The 22,347-nt window shown below is 41.0% G+C and overlaps 1 protein-coding gene and 1 long non-coding RNA gene across 5 annotated transcripts in view; one reads left to right on the top strand and one right to left on the bottom strand.

The window, feature by feature from the left end:
• The window catches only part of LOC120401361, a 34,861-nt gene extending 12,577 nt beyond the window's left edge, over nucleotides 1–22,284 (bottom strand). Inside the window, exon 1 of one of the 2 annotated variants that reach the window (XR_005596397.1) lies at nucleotides 22,221–22,284. This is a non-coding gene — a long non-coding RNA (uncharacterized LOC120401361). Of the gene's footprint in view, nucleotides 1–9,729; nucleotides 9,793–22,220 lie in introns of those variants that run through there. The other variant, XR_005596399.1, reaches the window with a different exon arrangement.
• Nucleotides 8,577–22,347, top strand: part of HECA (hdc homolog, cell cycle regulator) — a 30,796-nt gene continuing 17,025 nt past the window's right edge. The window contains exon 1 of one of the 3 annotated variants that reach the window (XM_039531258.1): nucleotides 8,577–9,208. In XM_039531258.1, the coding sequence (XP_039387192.1) occupies nucleotides 8,974–9,208 (235 nt within the window). In that variant the 5' untranslated portion in view covers nucleotides 8,577–8,973. The remainder of the gene's footprint in view (nucleotides 9,209–22,347) is intronic. The other 2 variants (XM_039531257.1, XM_039531256.1) reach the window with 2 other exon arrangements.

The following is a 22,347-nucleotide window of genomic DNA, read 5'->3' as shown; positions in this document are numbered from 1 at the left end:
ATAGAGAGAAGTAGTAACTATGCATTAGTGCTAATTTTGTTAGTCTAATTCCTTAGATGCATATATTTTACATTTATAGAACAAGACTGTCATTTTACACTCTACTCTGTGTGTAACTGTGCTGCTCTGGAAGCAAATAGAATTAAAGAAAATAGACTTTTCAAGTTAAATCTTCTTTGCTCCTAAAGACAAATATTTTATTTTATCTTATCAACTTGACCTTGGCCTTTGATCATGCCTTTCAAGTGGTCCAGTAAAACTGTAGGGTTTGGGGGATTTCTCCTACAACGTCATTTTAGGTTGTACTTTACACTTTATTATAATCCTGAATTCTCTCTTTCTTCCACAATCACCTCATCAAAGAAACGATACAACAAAAACCTACCTTCAGCCAGCATGGTGCTCAGATATTATGATAAAGAGGGCCATAAAAGTACCTAGATTGAATAATTATACTATCTTATATTCTTGTAAAGTTTTTCAACCACGAAGATCCTAAAATACTTCACAAGCTCTCCCCTTGGCATTCCCTTACTTACGCTCTGTAGCAGCCAGTACTGCTTTTAGTGTGGGACGTACCTTTCTTTCTGTGCAAGCAGATTCTAAATAAAATAACATTGTTCTAATTTATTGAAAACAGAGAACGTTTTCAGAACATCGCCCCTGCATTGGTTTTCTACTCTCTGTGCATTGGGGCAGCATTGTGTGCCCCGAATTCCTGTATCATCTGACTGCCTGGATGTAATTTGTAGTGAGGCACTACACTGGGGTTTTGTTTTTATGTTTATTTAAATAAACTACATAATTAACCATGAGGGATGAATCTGAGTCAATATCTTTATATACAAACTACATTTCTTATGTGAATCTATCTTCTCCTTAGAAAACCATATTAGTAGACCTAGAGAAAGGCTACTGACTCTTTTTCAAGAATGTTCACGTACCAGTATTTTTGGTCAGTATAGTTAGCTATTTTCTAAACCACCCACTTGAAGTTTCAGGCTAAAACTTGCTGTTTCAAAGATTCAGAGTAGGAGTGAATTGTTTGGGAACACTTGTTTAATCAAACAAACAAAAAATAAATGCAAACAAAAGAAATTCTATATCAGCTACAGTCAAATCCAATTTTTAGACAATATTTCTAGGATTTACCAGCATTTGCAGCAGAGAAATAGGCAAATCAAGCTACATATGATGAACTGTTTTGCTAACCTCTTCCTCTTTGAATTATCAAAGCAGGAAATCAATAATGTAAACATGTCTAGTTGTGATTAAAAAAAATTCTGTGTCATCAAAAAAAATATAAAGAAATGGAAAGAATCTTGTGGCAGATGGGCTTTCAACCGACTTCTTCAAAATTCTTGCAGATAATTTAACTCCTTATGCAGCTTTTAAATAGCTCATTTGAGAATAGAATGCGCCTACCTCCCCTGCATATGGATGTATGATAGCTGTAATCTTTAAGAATGAGTTTGCTGTGGGGGTTTTAAGTTATGTACAGGCAAAAAAAAGTACACTAGAATTTTTGGCTTCTTAAAATCAACTTTAGAAGTGATTTAATACGAACTAGTCATTGTTTAGAATTAAGAAAAGGAGGTGCCATGCCCATGATTGAGATTTGCATGTAAAGAAAACTGCCAAGAGTTTTGCAGACATTTGTGGGATTGCACAAGTGTGCATTCCTTTTAAAATGGAAACTTGCAAGTTCTTACTAATGCCCTATGAGTCATGTCCTCTTTTACTGAATATTTAATGACAAATGTAGCAGCATCTGCTGAAAGGTAGCCATGTGTTAGAGGTAAGGAAAAATGGAAAGTTTCCCCTTGAATTTTCATTTTGAAGACAAAAGGCCAAAATCCTGTACCCATTAAATAAATCAACAGGAAAACTGTGAGTTCTCTGGGAGATGGATTGAGCCCTATGTAGACTAAATAAATAAATGTCAGAAGTAAACATTTTAAGACAAATAGGGAGACTTAATATACCAAAAGATGTCAAAGAAATGCAATAGAAATAAATTGGACTCTAAGTGGGAAGAGGAGGTGAGGACACCTAAATGGCTCAGAAGAAAAGTGGAAGGAGAAATACAGTTACAAAAAGCAGCTAGGTAAAAGCAGGAATGCTTTAAAACTGCTCATGTGATATCTCCAGTTCAGTGAAATGGCCCAATGAGCAATATGGATTGCAAAGTCATTGCTTAAGAAGACAGAGAAAATTAGGAACAGACCCACATTTGGTCTTGGTGAAACACTGGAAGATGTAACTGACTGGGCATGCCATACTTCACGACACAAATGCTAATGGGAAGAATGCTTAAAGGGCAATTCCCAGTGGTTTTTGAGACCCAGTATCCCAAGCAGAGTGAAAAGAGGTCTGCAGAGGATAAGGACAAACAAGTGGGTTCTATGATTGTACAGCAAGACTGCTTAAAGAGTTCAGGCAGGGAGACCCAGTCGAGATAAAGACAAGTGCTGGATGGTTGTTTGCTATTGTGAAGAGAATCTGTGAACAGTCCAGCTCATGCAGGAAATCACCACCACTTAGATTGCAGTATGACACCAGCAGACCCCGAGCAGGACCAATCTAGTGTCACATCGGACCAAAAATCTAGGAATCAGGAAGAACTCCGAGGAAGGGGTCACTGGAGATACTGAGCTGTTCAAGGCAGAAACTGTGATCACCCAATCAACATCCCATGATACTATTGTTCTTTGCTAGAATGACAGTGGGAATATGTGCTTTAAGAGGGTTGTGGACCTAGACTGCTTTCCACAGTGAGTCATGCACTGGTCACCTCTGACTCCAGCCTCCATTATTAGTTAATTTATATGGGCATATGTAATTCATTCATTATTGTATAGTTCGTTGATTTAAAAGGATGGATGTAGTGACTGTATCTTTAAGAGACTTGGTAGTGGCATATGCAAGGAAGTAAACTGGCTGGATCCAGTTGTAGTGCATGGGCAGTGTGGTCCTTGAGTGGCTTAGAGTAAAAGTTTGTTTGAACCTACTGGTTGTGTCTCTGTGTTAGCCTTCGTGTCCAATACCAAGACAAAAGCATTATGAAGTTAGTCATAGAATCATAGAATATCAGGGTTGGAAGGGACCTCAGGAGGTCATGTAGTCCAACCCCCTGCTCAAAGCAGGACCAGTCTCCAACTAAATCATCCCAGCCAGGGCTTTGTCAAGCCTGACCTTAAAAACCTCTAAGGAAGGAGATTCCACCACCTCCCTAGGTAACCCATTCCAGTGCTTCACCACCCTCGTAGTGAAAAAGTTTTTCCTAATATCCAACCTAAACCTCCCCCACTGCAACTTGAGACCATTACTCCTTGTTCTGTGTCATCTGCTACCACTGAGAACAGTCTAGATCCATCCTCTTTGGAAACCCCTTTCAGGTAGTTGAAAGCAGCTATCAAATCCCCTCTCATTCTTCTCTTCTGCAGATTAAACAATCCCAGTTCCCTCAGCCTCTCCTCATAAATCATGTACTCCATCTCCCTAATCATTTTTCTTGCCCTCCACTGGACACTCTCCAATTTTTCCACATCCTTCTTGTAGTGTGGGGCCCAAAACTGGACACACTACTCCAGATGAGGCCTCACCAATGTCAAATAGAGAGGAATGATCACGTTCCTTGATCTGCTGGCAATGCTCCTATTTATACAGTCCAAAATGCCGTTAACCTTCTTGGCAACAAGAACACACTGTTGACTCATATCCAGCTTTTTGTCCACTGTAACACCTAGGTCCTTTTCTGCAGAACTGTTGCCTAGCCATTTGGTCCCTAGTTTGTAGCAGTGCAGTGTAGTGTTTGTGTCTCTAAAGGCTGGCAGTAGGCAAACACAACTAGGCAAAATAAATTGACAGTTTCAAAGACACAGAGAGAGCTGAGCTATTAGCTGTTTTTCCTGCCTAAGGCTTGTCTGCAAATTAACCTTCTCCCTGTCCAACACAGGGAGCAATCCCTGCTTCCTACTCCCCCATCAACAGACAGCTTGTCATTAGCCATTTGACTTTTCATAGAGGGCTGTGACTTGCCACCAGGAAATTTCCTGAGACTTCTATGCAAGGATTCCATACATACATTCATAGATTCCAAGGCCAGAAGGAACCATTGTGGTCACCTAGTGAGTCTGACCTCCTGCATAACACAGGCCATGGAACTTCTCCAAAATAATTCCTAGCAGAGATCTTTTAGAAAACATCCCATCTTGATTTTAAAATTGCTGATGATGGAGAATCACCAAAACCTTTGGTAAATTGTTCCAATGGTTAATTACTCTCACTGTTAAAAATGTACGCCTTATTTCCAATCTGAATTTGTCTAGCTTCAACTTCTAGCCATTGGATCTTATTATACCCCATGTATGTACTGACAGATTGTAATCAAGTCATCCCTTAACTTTCTCTTTGTTAAGCTAAATAGACTCAAGGAGTTCAATCTATCTCTAAAAGGCACGTTTTCTAATCTTTTAATCATTCTCATGGCTCTTGTCTGAACTCTACATTCAGCTGATTATCCACACTCCCTACAAATCTTTTTCAGTCACTCTTTCCTAGGATAGAGTCTTCCAACCTAAGTATGGCCTACAATCTTTGTTCCTAGATGTATACATTTATATTTAGCCATGGTCAAATGCATATTGTTTGCTTGTGCCCAGCTTACCAAGCAATCCATAATACTCTGTATCAGCGTCCTGTCCTCTTTGTCATTTACTTTTCCCCCAATCTCTGTGTCATCTGAAACTTTATCAGTGATAATTTTATGTTTTCTTCCAGATCAGTAATAAAAAAACTGTTAAATAGCATAGGGCCAAGAACCAATCTTGGCAGGACCTCACTAGACACGTCCCCTTGATGATGATTCCTCATTTACAATTATATTTTGAGACTCCTCAGTTAGCCAGCTTTTAATATATTTAATGTGTGCCATGTTCATTTCATATCATTCCTAATTTATAATCAAAATTTTGTGCCGTACAGACATCTAACCATATTACATCAAAACGATTATCTTTATCGACCAAACTTTGAATCTCATAAAAAAATTAAGTTAGTTTGACAAGATCTATTTCCATAAACCTATGTTGATTGGCATGAATTATATTACCCTCCTTTAATTTTTTATTAATCAAGTCCCATGTCAGCCACTGATAGGCCTATAATTACCAAGTCATCCTGTTTACCGTCTTTACATATTAGCACAATGTGGAGCCATTATTTGTGCTGTTCATTTACCTATGGCATTTTTTTTTTCTTTTTTATCTCTGAATATTGAGATCTCTTCACTGAGTTGTCCACCACAATGCTTGGATCTTTTTTTGGTGATGCTACCACTAATTCAAAAATGCATCAGCTTAGAGAGTTATTTTCAAGTGTTCCTGCCAGTTCCTGCGGGAGCATTCATCTATGTCAGTTACATAGCTCTGTTGAGTCCTTCTGGAGGTTTTCACAACCTCCCTGCTCTTCATTAACCTACATAATTTTTGTGTTCAGCAAATTTTTCTACTTAACTATTTATCCTTTCTTAGGTCATTAAATAACAACTAATCCTATCCCTTGGGTATCTACTCTTAATAATAGTGCTTTACATATATTTAGTACCTGCCTTTGTGAAGTTCTTCACAAATTACATCCTAGCAAACACCATCAAAATGCAGACACTTGTTGTCCAATATGACAGGGCAAATCTCTAAGGTTACAAAAAGTGCCATGGATTACTTCGTGTCCATACAGGGGAGTGAGGAACACATTTTCTATGATCTGATACAAGAAAGCCTTACTCTATGAACTGAATAGAACTCCATTTTCTATCTCAGAAGGATGAAAGGCTGAATAGACTTTGCCAGGATTTGAGTCTGCAAAGCAGGGTTTTCGCAAAAGTGATATTTAAACCATTATATTATTGCGTTCCGAGTGGCCCTTTACCATGTCACTCTTTCCTTAGTTCACCATTAAAGCAAGATGGGTAGCATGCTTCTGGGGACAGATTTCTGAGGTCAGAAATGGCATCTTTAACTTGAAATGTCATAATTTCTGTGGGTTAAAACAAATCAGTCCCTTAACCTCTTATCAGGTAGTATTGGCTTGCTGATGTATTGTAGTCTGTACCAGTGACTTTTTCCCAGCCCTTGCTCTTCTTTCAGACTAGATTAGGGTGACCAGATGTCCCTGTGATTCTGTCAAAACAAATCCCACAGTGGAATCTGGCCAAAGCCAACAGACTGCTATAGGGGAACCTGTCGAAAAAGTGGTAATCCATATCCCTGCGACACCAGAATGTTATCACCGATCTGTCGGCCTCCTTATCGTTGCTGGCAAGAAGGGTATCGAAAGAATACACTCCCTGCTGGACAAAAGAGACCCAGGATCTGCACCGGCAATACAACCAGTCAGCAGCCTACATGTTGTGAAGGCCCTGCTAGAGTATCTAGACTCAGCCAGACCTTGGTGGTGGATTGAGTGTGTTGAAGGTTTGAACTTCACACACTCTAGTTGCCATGCCTGGGCCTTACTTTGATGTCTCAGAGCTGCTAATCAGATGGAATATCGGAACTCAAAAGTCTGGCCCAACTTCATAGTCTCCAAACTGGTGGAGAGCACAAAAGGACCACTTGACAAAAATAGCAAGTGAGAGATCCATCATCAGCTACATAGGACCATGATCTCAATCCTTCCACAAGACCCCATTGCCATCAGTACAGATGAAATGAAAAAAGGTTTAGCTACAATGAAGAAAGGGAAGGCGGCCAATGGAAATCGTATCCCCCATGGAACTCCAATGGCTGGCGAAACTGTACACCAAAACTATGGAATCTGGATGCACCCCAAAAGCCTGATGGGAGGTGATAGTTATTGCCATACTCAAACCAGGCAAGCTGACCAACGACCCAGGAAGCTATAGGCCAATATCACTTTTGTACACTACCTACAAACTTCTGGAATGTATCATCCTCCAGAGTCCAACTTGAATGGGGACCTAAACACCATGGAAGAATATTTCCAGAAATGGCAGCTCAAGCCAAATCCTCACAAAAAAACAAAAACAAAAAAACAGTCACTGCATTCCATCTTGATAACAGGAGTGCTAAGTGCACCCTGAAAGTGATCTTCTCCGGCAATACTGTGAGACATAAGCCCACTCCGACCGATCTCAGACTGAAGCTGGATCGCATGCTAACCCTCCACGATCTGAAGAAAATAGCTGGCAAGAAGAAGACAAGGGTTAACCTGGTCCAAAAACTGGCAAGCACAAGCTCAGGGACATTAGCATCAGTGTTAATCAGTGTTGTGAATTATTGTGGGACTCTCAGTCTTCTTCTTCACATGGATGATGTAAATGTAGAGCAACAACTATAATTTTATATTCAGATGGTTAAGGCAGATAATTGCGTCTGGAGTAGGAGAGTGTATGCTGTGATATCTCCTTTGTATTTCTGAATTGGGCATTGAGTTATTATATGTTCCGTGGTATGTTCTGAGTGACCACAGTTGCACACTGAAGAGTCTTTAATTTTCCATTTGTGCAGCAACTATCCGCATCTGCCATAGTTCATGCGGATGTGGTTTAGGGTTGCCCATGAGCTTCATGGGAGTTTGAAGCCAGAGATCTTTTGTGTTGGGTCTTTCACGAGGTGTTTATTTCTGACTTCTTGTGAATTCCACTCAGCTTTCCAAGCTTCATCAGGCTGAAGTTGAATTGTTGAAGGTTAAATTAATGGGTCCAAAAGGGGCTTATGTGACTTCAAACAGTGGTGAGGGATGTTGTTAAGATGGGAAGATATTTGTTTTCCACAGTCTTCTGAAATTCCTGAAGGGTTGCAGCATCACCCCAAATGGATGGAGGTGCAATGCACGACAGCACCGGCAGCCAAGGTGTTGGGGTCGACTTGAGAGTTCCAGTGATGCACGGCATTGCAGTGTTCAGCTGGACTTCAAGAAGTCAAGTGTGGCTACTTCTGGTCCATATCACTGCACAATACTTGGCTACGGAGTACACAAGGGCAATGGCTGATTTCCATAACTAGGGTTGCCAACTGTCCCTTATTACAAGGAACATCCCTTGTTTTTTCATCTCTGTACAAGAAAACCGGGCGTTGTTGAGTGCTGCAAAAGGCAGTAAGAAATACCAGATGTGACTATAGGTGAGTACTTATTATTATTATTATCATCGTTATTATTAATAATAATATCAGGAGGAGGGGTGGGGAAGGAGTGCTAAGAAACAGTCCCTTATTTTTGAAATACAGTGTTAACAACCCTGCCAACAAAGCTCCAGCTATTTTCCAGGGAGAAGACCAGAGGCATTTCCAGCGAAGTACACTTAACACAAGCTTGCGCTGCCTCCCTCCTTGCGTTTGTGGAGGTTATTCCTTCAGGAAATGAGGCAGATCTTCCAGGGAACTGCTCCCTTCTGCTGTGAGCACGTGAGGCTTCTGCTAGGCCAAAGGGAGGAGCCTTGTATGGCAACCCCCTTCTACAGCATTGGCAGCCACCAGGCCGTGGTGTGGAGGGAGGGGGTCAGGTCCCAGTTGAGCTCCTCCTGCTTTCTTTGCTGCCCCGGTGGAGCTCAGCTCCCCCCGCCCTTTTAACTTGCGCGGCTTCCCTCTGTCACCAGCCAGCGCTAGTGCGTGTGAAAGGAGGAAGCCGAGAGGGGCGGGAGGAGAGCCATAGTAGGGGAAGCAGAATCAAAACAAGCGGGACACGCCTTTTCCCCTGGCGCTGCTTCCCCCCGGGGCCGGGCCGGGCGCCTGGGTGTGTAAGTGTGTGCGCGGCGGGGCTGGGCCGGGCTGGCCGTGGGTGCCCGCCCGGGAGGGCCGGGAGCACTCAGCCTGGGAAAGCCGCAGCCAGCTCCTCTCTGCTTCCTGGGCGCCCTGTTTGCAATGGAGCCGCAATGAGCCGGGGGTAGCAGCAGCAGCAGCCGCCTCCTCACCAGCAGCCGCCGCCGCAGCCGCCTGCTCCAGCTCCGCGATGCCGAACCAGAAGAGCAGCAAGGGCAAGAAGAACAAGCGCGCTAACAGCAGCGGGGACGAGCAGGAAAATGGAGCCCTGGCCCTGGCGGCGGCCGCGGGCGCAGCGATGGGAGCGGCGGCCGGCGCGGCCGGGGCGGCTGGAGGATCGGGAGGAGCAGCGGCCGCGGCGGCCACGGCCGGAGGCGGCGGAGTGGTGACTGCAGCCGGCGCGGCTCCCAGCGACAGCAAGAGCGGTGAGAGGGGGGCGGCGGGCGGTGCTGGAGGGCGGGGGTTTGCCCTGGTTTCTGCAGCATCAGCAGCGTGATGGGCAACTTGTGCCTTCCCCGGCCCGGGCCCGAGCTGCGAGCGGGGCCCTCGGCGGCGCGTTGCCAGAGGGCGAACGAGAGTTAGGACTCGCCCCTATCCCCGGGCTCCGGCCGGCCGCCGCCGCCCTGCGCCGCGAGAAAGCGGAGCAAAAAGCAAACGCCCGGTGCAGCCCTTCGGGCCACGCTGCCCGACAGGAAACAAAATGTCATCTGGGGAGCTCCATGTGCTCCCCGCCGTGCCGCCGCTGGGACTGGCAAGGGCCACGGGAGGCTTTTACTTGCCCAGACTCCTTGTCTTTTCCTGTCTCTTCTCTCTGCCCTCCCTCCCCCCATTTCATTTTCCTTCCTGGTGCTGCTGGGGGCTGTGTTTGCGCCCAGCGCGTGTGATGCGCCACACCAGGCTGTGGGGAGGGAAGTAGGAAGGGAAAAGGGCCAAGAGGAAAAGTTACCTCCGAAAAAAATCTCTTTGTGTCGGCTGGCATGGAAGGGCGAGGCGGTCATCTGCTCAGGCTGAGCTCAGTGCTGAGCACGGCGATGGAGCCTGAGGTTAACCTGCAAGTGACCCCCCCCCCCCGCCTTGCTTGCGAGGGTATGTGCAGTAGTGTCAAACAGCTGGAGAGCAGCACTTTGCCTACTGCCTAGGCACTGGGGCCTGACAGCTTACATAGGCTGAAAGCAAACCTGGTAAAGGCACCATATTACTGGGGGGGGACACACAGCAAGCTAAGAGTTGGCTGGTACTAATATTAGGGCATAGATGTATGTGCTCAGCACATTCTAACGAAGATGGCTATTCTTCCCGCTGCATTTATAGAAATGCATTTCCATCACACCCCTTGGGGTGCACTTACAACTTAAACTCATAGGTAATTTAGTTTTAATTCTTCAGATTTCTAAAATAGAACTGTAGACATCCATCCAGTACTATAACAAACTGTCAGTCAGCATCCCCTAGGTTATTCGCCATCAAAGGCCATGATTAAAAGGAAGTCAAACACCATCCCGTGCCACTGCCACCAGTCCAAACCCTTACTTTGGCAAAGGTTTTCAGGAAGTTCAGATTTGTGGCAGTTTTGCTATCCTTCTAAGTGAATATTAGAGGTATTATATGGTAGGATTATTGGATTGCACTGGTATAGAACTTTCAGGGCTTGTACGTACCATCCCTGTTTAAGCAGAAATCCTGTTTAACGTGAATGAGAGTTGTTGCTTTAAAACCGTTGGCATAATGCAATGCTCTGGGTGGAAATTGTTTCTTCATTTAGAAGTGACCATTTATTTAATCACAATTAGAAAAAATAAAACAAGTCCTGGTGTACTTTAGAATGTTAAATAAAAATAAATTTAAGTTAACATAAAGGGGTGTAATGTAATCATATTTGCAGACTGTGTCATCCTTTTGAAATTGATTTCCCTCACAAGCCATTTTTGAGCTCTATAGTTTTAACTCAGAGCATTTTGCTAGGATGTTTTCTTGTGGAAACTTGATTTACCATTTGCAGTTTTTTTTTGTAGACTGCCAGGCTTTAGTTACTTCAAAGGAGCATTCAGAATTGTACAAACCCAAGGCAAGTTAGAGGGTTCTGGGTGTTTTTGACTGGCAAATAAAACAATAGGCCCAGGTCCTGCAATCAAGTCCGTGAGGACCGTGTGAAGAACCCCATTCAAATTAGGACTCAGGACCAGTGCTTTAACTTTTCCCATTATGAGTAAGTTGGCAAGGCAAGGAGAGTAGATGCAACTGGATTTATACTTCGATATGACAATTTTGCACATTGCTGTTACTCTTGAAAAATTATCATTGCTGATTATCACTTCATTTTTTGGGGGAGGAGAGCTCCTTGTTGCATATTTTTAATAGAATTAATATAGTTAATTACAAACCTTTTTATCTCACTAGGCCTGTCAGACTGTTTTTTATAAGAATATAATAATACTCTGTAGAGTAAGTGATCAGGTCCTATATTTTGGTTTAGATGCATGAATAGGAAAAATTGAAGTTAGAGAATATTTGGAACCTTTTAACCTTGTTTGTCATGTTATGTGACAAGAGAGCTTTTACATTTTTATTTAATCAGAGAATAAGTATTGGGCCTGCTAAGGCGATTTTCATTGTGATATTTTCTGTAAGAACTGCCCACTTCAAAGTGACAAAAGGAGGGAAAAAGACCCTTGATTTTTTTCTCCCTAACCCAAATGAAACCAGTGGGATACAAGAAGCATTGTGGGTAGGTAGGTGTGTTGTGTTTGTGGGATAACCCAACCTCATTTTTTATACAGATGCCTTTTGAAGACAATGGGAGTTCTGAGTACCACACTGATAGCACTGTCAGTTCCTCTCCAGTTGGACAGTTTCCCCTTTTTAAAGAAGAATTTTGACTATACCAAGTAGTTTGCATACCTTAGCTTTATTCTGATCAGGTTCTCGAAGTCCAGGCTACCTTTTGGAAAATCATACTGAGAAGTTCCTTTGAACTCAATTTTGTTTCCCTTAGAATTCATTGTCCACAGGTGAAGCATTGGGCAGTGCAAGTACATTCAGACTGCCCTGCCAGCCAATGCGCCTCATCCCTAACCTGATGGGAATGCAGGTAGCAGTGAAAAGTTAATTCAGTCTCCTTTCAGGCTTTTTTCCTCCCCACTGAGACTACTAACAAAGGTGCCAATTGTGAAGGTGTTTATTATGTGGACACTAACCTTGTTGTACATTGGTCACCAAACCACCATCAGATTGTAACTCATGCTCACAGTTGTCTTAGGTTGTACATCCAAAGCTTTAGATTAGTTCAAGCCATGGTTTTAGAAAAACCCAATACATGCTATGGAGCCTACACTACAAAATATAGCAGTTGTGTGAGTGGGTCCCCCATCTGGGGGATCATAATAAAGTCCCTGTTTTTAAAGTCTGTGAATCTCCCTTGAGGTGTAATGTAGATAGGGCCTTTGAGACAACAGGCTTCATAAATCTCAGATATTTCACTTATTCTTAGGTGATTACAAAAGGATTTTTTCAAACCCTGAGATGTGGTACTGCAGGGAGTTTTGGGAATGTTTTCAGGTGCCCTAAGTTAGTATAGTTCTACTATAGAGTACCATAACCTGATTTTTCTCCCTCCCTCTCAGTTTTGGATAATATTATAACGTAGCTATTATTACACACAAGTTATATTAAAAGTATATTCGGGTTGTGGAGTCAAGCATTCAAAAGGTAGGAAAAGCCAGAATTAAGGTTCCTTGTCCAAACTTAATTCGTCCCCCTTGTGCATATGTATTGTGCTACAGTCTGTTGATTCCATGATCAAGACTATTTTTTCATACAATCTCATTTTCAGCTAGATTTTCTAACAGTGCAGTTACCTCATCACCTGCTAAGGCATTGATTCAGTGCTGTCTTCGTAGCTGGAACTATTTTCTCTGAATCACCACAACCACTTCCTGCAGCACCTATGTGTTCGTTAGGTCTTCCATATGGGTAGTGACCTATTTTGACCCTGCTTAATTTGAGAGATCTGAGTTGGGTCATAGCTCAAGGTGGTATGGCTAGAAATATAATGCCACATTATATGAAGTGACTGCACATCTTTCAGGTCTGTCTCAAATGTAGTTAAACTGATAATTAAACCTGTGGTGTATTGTAATGCACAAGGTGAGTGACATATTTTCAACTACTGTACTTTTTTTTTTATTGGTGTCCTAAAATATAACCACTCCAAGTTTATCATGATTACTATATGGCTAATTTTAAAATAAATAAATGCAGGTAACATTCTTTTAATAGAGGAAACAGTAATTTGAAATATTCTGAAGGGTACCATTATGAGCTGAATACTAATGTCAATATTGTAAATTTTTGGGGAAAAAATGTCAAGGAAAAATGTTTCATTTATTAGAGTATTCACATGTAAAATGTATCCAAGCAGATTGAAAGCTGACTGTTTTTTGTTTTTTTTTTTAAAAAAACCTACCCTCCCACAATCCCCTTCCCCCCCAAAACTTAAAATGTCCAGCTGTACCTTTGCTGTGTTTAACTGTGACTATACAAGTTCTTAAGAACTACTTTATTTACTTTCAATTAGAAATGCCAGGCTGGAAGAAATATATATAAAATATCCTGCTTTTAATATTTTAAAATAGAAAATGGAAAACGTAGGCATAGCAGTAACTAAGATATACTGAAACTGTGACTAGCCAACCATTACAATTTAAAAACTGGTTACATTGTGGGGCTGGGGTATTTAAAGAGGACCAGAGAATTTGTGTAAGAATATATCAGTGGTTCAGTTTTCAAAATGAAATATTCCAAAGTATATATTTATGGAGTACAAATCACTATGGCTAAGCACTGATAAATATTCTCTATCGAATATTCTTTACTCATTGAGTGATTTAAATGGGACCACTTGTGGAGTTTTAAAGTACTGCTAAGTGTGAGTAAGGACATAAAAATATGACCTATAATAGGATACTAAAGCATAACTTGTGCTTCATAATTCTATTTATCTCAAACTCAATTGAACATTACTGTTTTATTGTCTACACCAGTGCACTTTATTTTTGAAAAGAGCCTTTATGCTGTATTTGAAATACCTATTTGTAGGATTCTAGAAACTGCAAATACTTGCTTTTGTGGACAAAACAGTTAATAAAATTACAAATCTGTGTAGACAGAGGCAGTTGTATAGTATTGATGAATACAATAAAGACTATTCCTGTATACGTGTGAGATAAGCAAATACACATGCAGAGGTCAGGAAATTAAAAAAATTATATGCTCTCAGAATGGTTAACCATGGGCTGGATTCCATGCTCACGGCCCTATATTTATCACTAGGCTTTGCTTTAGGAGGTATTTTAAAAACAGACTTATTTGAAACTGGTGAGAGACTGTTGAAAGAATTAAGAGGAGAGTTTTCTTTGCATCCACTCATTCCAGACCTCCCTCCCATTTGTTTATAAACAGCAGTGACAAGACAATTTCTGGGCATGGGAGAGGTCTGTAAGCTCTTTCAATAGCCTCCCTTATATCCTCATACAGACACACACTTTTGTCTGCTTGATAGTTGTGGTCCTGAACCCATCCTTGCTTCTCTACTTTTCCACCTATAAAATATTAGACAAAAGTTGTTGGTTGTCCACAGTTAAATAGGTTCAGCCTAAAGGTTAGATCAGCTGAGATGCCAAGTGTTTTAGCTCCCATTGCTCTTCAGGGGTACAGACATTGGGAGTTGTGGGTGTTCAGCGTTTTGCAAGATTGGGCCTAAATTATAGGAAATAAATCCATATGGTTTGCAACCTTAAAAGGCACCTGAATTACAATAACACACAAAATAATGATTAAAAAAAGTCACACCCTTCTTCTAATTAGAGTCCTTTTCAGAGCAATTCAGGATTACAGAAATGCAAAAGTTTTGAGGAAACAGCTTAGTTCAAAGAAGTGAGAGTTCAGATGCAGAAGGCTAGCTCATCTTTGAGTAAGAAACCAGTGACTGCAGCACTGGAATGTCATGATAGAGTGCAAGGCTATGAAGATGGGATACAGCTAAACTGCAGTTGTAACATGTCAAGAAGGAGTGTTTCTTCCATTAGGAAGAAAGGGAGGGAGGGAGAGAGAGAAAAAGGATGTGTTTCTACTATAAGTAAAGTGTAGCGTAGCCATAACTTATGTTGACTTAGGCTATGTCGCTTGGGGTGTAAATTAGCTACCCACCCTGAGCGACATAACTTATGCTGACTTAAGTGCCATTGTGGACAGTGCTATGTTGGCAAGAGAGCTTCTCAAGCCAACATACCTACTATGGCTCATGGGAACTGGAATAATTAAGCCAACAAGAGAGCTCTCTCCCATCCACTTAGAGCGACTATATTAGAGAGCTTACCGCAGCACAGCTGCACCACTGTAAGCTCTCTAGTGTAGCCATAGCCTAAGATTCAGGGCAAGTCTACACTACAAAATTAAGTCGATCTAAGTTATGTTGACGTACAGCCACCGCAGTAATTGAATTGGTTTATATGTCCACACTACGCTCCTTGGGTTGGCAGTGCCCATCCTTACCAGGAGCGCTTGTACCAATTTAACTGCCAGTGTGGGGCATTGTGGGATGGTTTCTGAATGGCAGCAACAGTCAACGTAAGCAACACAGTGTCTACACTGACATTGTGTCCACCTAACTGCATAGACTTATGCACTATGCCTTTCGCGGAGGTGGAGTTATTAAGTGTAGTGGGCAAGCAACGTCGGTGGGAGCTACATTTTAGTGGAGACACTTACAGTTAGGTTACTGTAAGACAGTTTACATCAACCTAACTTTGTAGTATAGACTAGGCCTCAGTTTCTTTCTGTAGGAATGGATACTGTACTTAAGAGGGAGATTCAGTAATCTCACTGCAATGACCCCTTTATTCATATCACAAGTTGGAATTTCACACTGCTAGCCTGTCGTGAGCCAGGGATAGCTCAGTGGTTTGAGCATTGGGCTGCTAAACCCAAGGTTGTGAGTTCAATCCTCAATGGGGCCACTTAGGGATCTGGGGCAAAAATCAGTACTTGGTCCTGCTAGTGAAGGCAGGGGGCTGGACTTGATGACCTTTCAAGGTCCCTTCCAGTCCTAGGAGATTGGTATATCTCCAATTATTATACTAGGGCTGAAGCACTGGAAATCTGTATTAATTATTATGCTCTGCTTCCTGAGACATAGGGATTAGTTTTCTGAAGACCTTCAAAGAATTAAAGGCCATGGGGAAGGCTACAAAGAGGGTATTTAAATAATCTTTGCATCATGAAGCGGGGTGGGGTGGGGTGGGGTGGGGTGGGGAGGGGGTTGGTTCTTATGCATTTGTCATTCTGTTTTTCTCAGTCCGTTGAAACAGGTAAATGTGTCTTACATCTAGGAGGACTAATCTAAGTTGCTGGTTTTAATCGCCAATTTTTATAGTGGCTAAAATCTGTAGACTAGAACTTCGTATGAAGCAGTCTTCAGTCATGTTTTTGTTTCTTAAAGTTCATTCTTACTGATTGGTGTGAAAGCCAAAACATACCTTATTTAAGCAATAATGTATCTGTGCACTTTTATTCAGAATATTAATGTTTGTGAATATTATTTCTATTTATTAGATGCTAAGCTATATAAAAGTATTTGTTCAACTGCACCAATACATGAAAACTCTTGGAAACAAGGCTTGTTTAAGCAATCATATATTTGGTGAATCAGAACTTGATATTCATGTCTCTGAAATGCAGCCATGTCTTGGCATAAACCTAGAAGCCATTCTATTACAGCAATACTACATGTTCATTTCCCCTCCTTAATGAATTACAGAAGGAGAGAATAGCAACTTCAGGTAAAACTATAGGAGGAATTATAGATAGGCAGAGCGGAACTACTTAAGTTGGCAGTTGGCCAAGATTCCTAAATGTTGGAAAAAGCTCTACTAAAGGGATGCTTTTATGACATAGGCATCTGCTAATCATTCATTAGTCTTGCCAACCACTCAATATCAGAACTGTTCTGAAGTGCATATTGGCTTCCAAAATTGGAAATTGAACCATTAATGGTATGCAAGTGGTTAGACAGCTACCTGGAAGCAGATTGCGTTTAAATGGCAAACCAGCTTCTGGCAATAGGGAAATATTTTCTTTTTGATGACTGTTTTCATATTTGCTGAACAGATTGGGAGAAAATAAACTATCATGTTTAATGGGAAAAAAATGAAGATGCTTGTGTGATGAAAGCAGCAAAGAGTCCTGTGGCACCTTATAGACTAACAGACGTTTTGGAGCACGAGCTTTCGTGGGTGAATACCCACTTCGTTGGATGCATGATGTGTGATGAAGTGGGATTTGTCTGTAATAATTTTATGAATCCTGTGCATGCCTCAGTTTCCCCTCAGTACTTTGCATTGCTACCCAATGGGTGCAAAAGGGTTAAAGCTACTCTTGGAGCAGAGTAAGAGACATGCACATAGCTGTCTGGGGTTGAATGAAAGGATGGTCTGAAACTGACCTGTATCAATAGAGTATCTGAAAAGACAAGAGGAACCCCAATGGCCAGGATATTCACAGCAACCAACAACCCAGGGGAAGGAGATTTTCCCCCCTACCTCCATCAGGGAAGCAGAGCACAGCCCCCAGCCTGAGAACAAAGGAGAAAGGTGTCAGGTGGCTGGCTTAAAGGGCTGCCCTTTGGTCAGACACAGAGTTAGAGCCAGGAAGGGATTCCATGAGTGCTTGACTGGGTGGAAGGCTGGCTTGGCCAGAATGCACTATGCTAACCTAATGACTTCCAGATGCTATGTTCTAGTTGACTAATAAATCCTACTGTTTTGAAAAAAACTGCCTGGTGTCACTGCAAATACTTGCTGCAGTGCATGGGTTCCTGTACAGCGTACCAGTCTCTGATCAAGAGTCTATCTCAGTTGAACTTGGTGAGCAGATCTCATGGTGTGAAGCAGGAATGCTGCAGCCCAGAGGTTCAGTCTCAGAGGCATTGAGGCCACATGACCTGGTCTTAAGGTAGGGTGGAACCCCTTGGGGGTCTGCCACTCAGAAAGGGTTCCTCCAACGGAATGTCAGCAAGTTAAAGCTCTGCTCTGTTCTCCCATTCATTAAACTTAAAATATTGAGATTTTGAAAAAAGCTCAGTCACTGTTTTGTAGCACTGGCTATAATATTCCTTAAAACAATTGCTTGGTGTTTAAGAAAACAAGCCATATTACCACGTGTGATGTATTCTGTTGGGGTAATAGCATAGACATGTAATGCCTTTAATATTGATTCAACATGCTAAACTAACTAGGTTTTACAGTTGGTTTAATTTCAATAGATTTTTAATTATGTCAGTCCTTGAGAAGGAGGATTGTAATTGAAAGGTAAATTCAAAACTTGTTTAAATGAAATTAAACCATACACTTAAGTGTATGGTTTAATTTCATTTAAATCGCCCTGATTTATGTAGACTCAATGGTGGAAAGGGAACACAAAAACAAACAATCAAAGTTTTGAAGAGACTGCTAATGTTTATAGTAGTACAGCTCTCCTAACTCCAGCTTTTCTGCTTGAGCAAACTGTCTATTTAAAAATAGCTTGGAGCACTAAAATCGAAACTTGAATTGTTTAAGTCAGGAAACGCAAATATGTGGTTCCTGTATCAATAATTGATGAGCATTGGATGTGTATATATGAAATAATCATTACATGTACTTAAACATTAGTACATGTGCACATATTTTGTTGTACTATACATAGTAATGTTGACTTTACATAGAAAATATAAATAATGTAGGAGGAATCGCTGATGCTATTGGAATTGTATGTTTGATTTTCCTTATTTCTGTGCAGTTGCAATCTAAAACCTTAGAATTTCACTCATGTAGTCTTGTATTTAATTTTTTTAAACCAACTACTCTATTTGCAAAGAGACAGTATTATAGTGAATAGGCATTAATATACACAGTAAAGTAAGACTACAGCTTCATAAGACAAAAATAAAATAAGCACATAAGTGACAAGGAAGAAGTTATGGAAAAGTTTAATCTGTTCCTGGTTTAGCCTAAATTGTTGGCTGAGGAGGCACAGTATGAGGGAAAACAGTCTAGTCACAATCCTTCTGGCATACATTGGTTGCATACAGATCCATAGCATCCTCTATAAGCATTTCACTGTTGATTCAAGAGGAAAACTCAACTGGACTATCACTGAAAATGTCACTTCAGATATACCTTTTTTTATAACCAATTACTTTTTGCCTTTTATATCTTAAACCAGTGGCTCTCAACCTTTTCAGACTAATGAACCCCCTTCAGGAGTCTGATTTGTCTTGTGTAACCCCAAATTTAACCTCACTTAAAAATGACTTGCTTGCAAAATCACACATAAAAATCCAAGTGTCATAGCACACTGTTACTTGAAAAATTGCTTTTTCATTTTTACCTTCTAATTATAAAATAAAACAATTGGAATATAAATATTGTATTTACATTGGTGCATAGTATATAGAGCAGTATAAACAAGTCATTGTTGGTATGAAATTTTAGTTTATATTGACTTTACTAGTGCTTTTTATGTAGCCTATTGTAAAATTAGGCAAATATCTAGATGAGTTGATGTACCCCCTGGAAGACCTCTGCGTACCCCTAAGGGTACACGTACCCCTGGTTGAGAACCACTGGCTTAAACATTGTTTTACTTCTTATAAGCCATGTGTATGTAAGAGTAACAAGACAGTACAAAAACCCACACCAAGAACATAATGTGTAACATTTCTCAAAGCAGGAAATGGAAGATAAATCCCATCAGTAAGCAAACCAAGGGAATAGGATTGTTTATGCATTTTAGTTTATAAATATCTGTATGTACCCATCTCGTGCATATCATCATTGTTTGGGACCAAGTTTAAGTTACTTCCTCTGGTATTAAAATTCTAAGCTTAATCGTTAAGTTACAAAATGATCATGATTTAGGATGGTAAGGCCCTAGTTATGTCGTGATCAAGTTTTATTTGATCCTGTCTCATATTTAGTTGAAATTGTAATATAATATAATTTGATTTTTGTGATAGAAGATCTTCACTCAAATTGAAGACTGTCCCAGATAACTCAGTGATGAGGTGAATGAGATGATGATTTGAGTGTGTGGTGGTATTGCACTTCCTGGCAAGACATCCCTTCTGTCTAAATCTTTCTGGACCTAACTGGTTTGGTGACCATTCTCCCAAGCCACTGTACTCTATGGCGAGTGTGGAGTACATGGGAGCACATATGGCGTCCAGATGTCAAAATTTACAGTGGCCTGTACCCATTAGGCATCTAGACCAAGGGGTTCCTTTCAAATATGTCATTAAATATTTTGAGTGATGTGAGGGAGTTGGGAGCAGAAGAAGGTGGACTCAGTCTGTATTTTTTTTTAGATTTCTATAATGCATCCAATTATGTGTTTTTCTGCTTACATACATTCAGCTGCTGTGGGCCTGAGTCAACACAGTACTTCAATTTTACACTATTAGCGTAGAAGAGGACCAGATCCAATATCTGCACAGAACACAGTGAAGACATTTCTTAAAAGGAAAGTCTCACCCAATCCATTATAAGAGAGGGACAGCAATTGGAGGGATAAAGGGATGAGAGGTGTAGTGTTGTTTTGTCTTACAGTGCACATCAGTTATTTCAGTATGTTGCTATTCAGATACCCACATGTATGTTCATCTAGATAATACACTTGTTGGATTCTTAGGCCCCATTCTGTAATTAGCTGAGTGTAGACAGGGCCTTTGTCCCATATGGAGCCCCACTGACGTCTCTCATTACTACATGATCAGTCTCCGGAGCCACCCATTCTGCAATTGTACCTTTGTGCCCGTGTGGATTTGAAGTCAATGGAGCTCTAAACAGGCAGCATTGACATCTTCAAGGCAAATAATTTATTGTGCCTTGGAATAATATACCATTTTCATCCATAACTTTGTATCTTTACATTTTAAATTTGGCAAAGGACGATTCAGATTAAGGACCCATGCGTATGCCACTCTTGAATTCTAGAAACAGTACCATTTGAGACATGTGCAGAAAAAGTATCTGAACTGTTTTTTTGTTTGTTTAATTATCTCTTGGAAAACACAATTACTTTCATATTCCTACAAGTGAAAAGATTTTTCTTCCTCTTTCCAGAAAGGCTGCTCTGAGGAAAAACCTGAGAAATTTAAGAACCCATTCTCTTCCCTTTTGAAGCTATTTTGGCCATCTGTAAGCCATTGGAAAAAAAAATGCAGGTTTAGAATGAAAGTCTATCTTTGGCTATAAACTGTAGAATTGCTAGCATAGTGCATTTATAAATATTTTTATCAGTGAGGCTTTAGCCTTCTGAGAAATATTCACAAAAGTTATTTTTTTATTAACGGGAAGCAAAAGGGATGGACAATTTAAGGATCTTTAAAATATCTTAATTTTCAGATTGTCACTTGTTTTACAGTTCTTTAATAAGCACTTTGCTAGATGCATTGTGGTACTTTGCTTCTGTGTACAGCATTTATAGGAGGGGCAGTGGCTCTTCATACTTTTTAACTTGGTAGTAGGTCTTGGTAAAGGTATGTCTACACTGCACACTCCTTTTGGTGGTGTGTAGGGTACACACCCTCTCAGCATGGGCATAAATAGCAGTGTAGACGATGAGGCACTGCTTAGGCAAGTAAAGACACTCAACTCTATTGGTATCTCAATTAGCAGTAGAGAGGTTTTTTTACATTTAGTATTTGACATTGGTGTGACCACTGCTGGAATACTTTGTCCAGTTCTAGTGTACACAATTGGAGAAGTATGTTAATAAATTGAAGAGGGCTCAGAGACGAGCTGTGAGAATGATTAAAGGATTATAAAACATGGTTTGTGGTGGTAGACTCAAGTTGCTCAGTCTGTTTAGCTTCACAAGGAGAAGGTTAAGGAGTGACTTGATTACAGTGTGTAAGTATCTACTTGGGGAACAAATATTTGATAATAGGCAGAAGAAGGCATAACATGATCCAGTGCCTGGAAGTTGAAGCTAAACAAATTCAGACTGGAAATAATGTGTAGCTCTTAAAAGTGAGAGTAATTAACCATTGGAGCAATTTATCAAGCGTCATGGTGTATTCTCCATCACTGTCAATTTCTAAATCAGGATTGGATGTTTTTCTGAAAGATCTGCTCTAGGAATTATATTGAGGAAGTTCTATGGCCTATGCTATCCAGGAGGTCAGACTTGATAATCACAATGATCCCTTCTGGCCTTGAAGTTTATGGATTCACTCTTATCCTGACATTCTTGAGAACAATATTCCCCCATTCTGGGGCCTCATTAGTCATAATCCAGCTCCCAAAAGAGATGCCTTTTCACCCACTGTTAGGTTGGGGACTCTCTAACCTCTTTTTGGAACTATGCAACTCAAGTTCTGGCTTCCCATACCCAAAGACTCACCCATTTAGTTCAGGATCTCTCCACAGCCCTCCTGAAACTGAGTCCTGGTAGAATCCTCCTCCTCAGGGCTCTGCCTGACTCTAGTTTGCTTGGAGCCTCCTTTGAGAGCCACCCTTTGCAGTCATCC

This window comes from Mauremys reevesii, linkage group 3 (assembly GCF_016161935.1).
Source record: "Mauremys reevesii isolate NIE-2019 linkage group 3, ASM1616193v1, whole genome shotgun sequence".
NCBI lineage: Eukaryota > Metazoa > Chordata > Testudines > Geoemydidae > Mauremys > Mauremys reevesii.
Note: the sequence above shows the minus strand (reverse complement) of the source record. Positions and strands in the feature narration are given on the sequence as shown.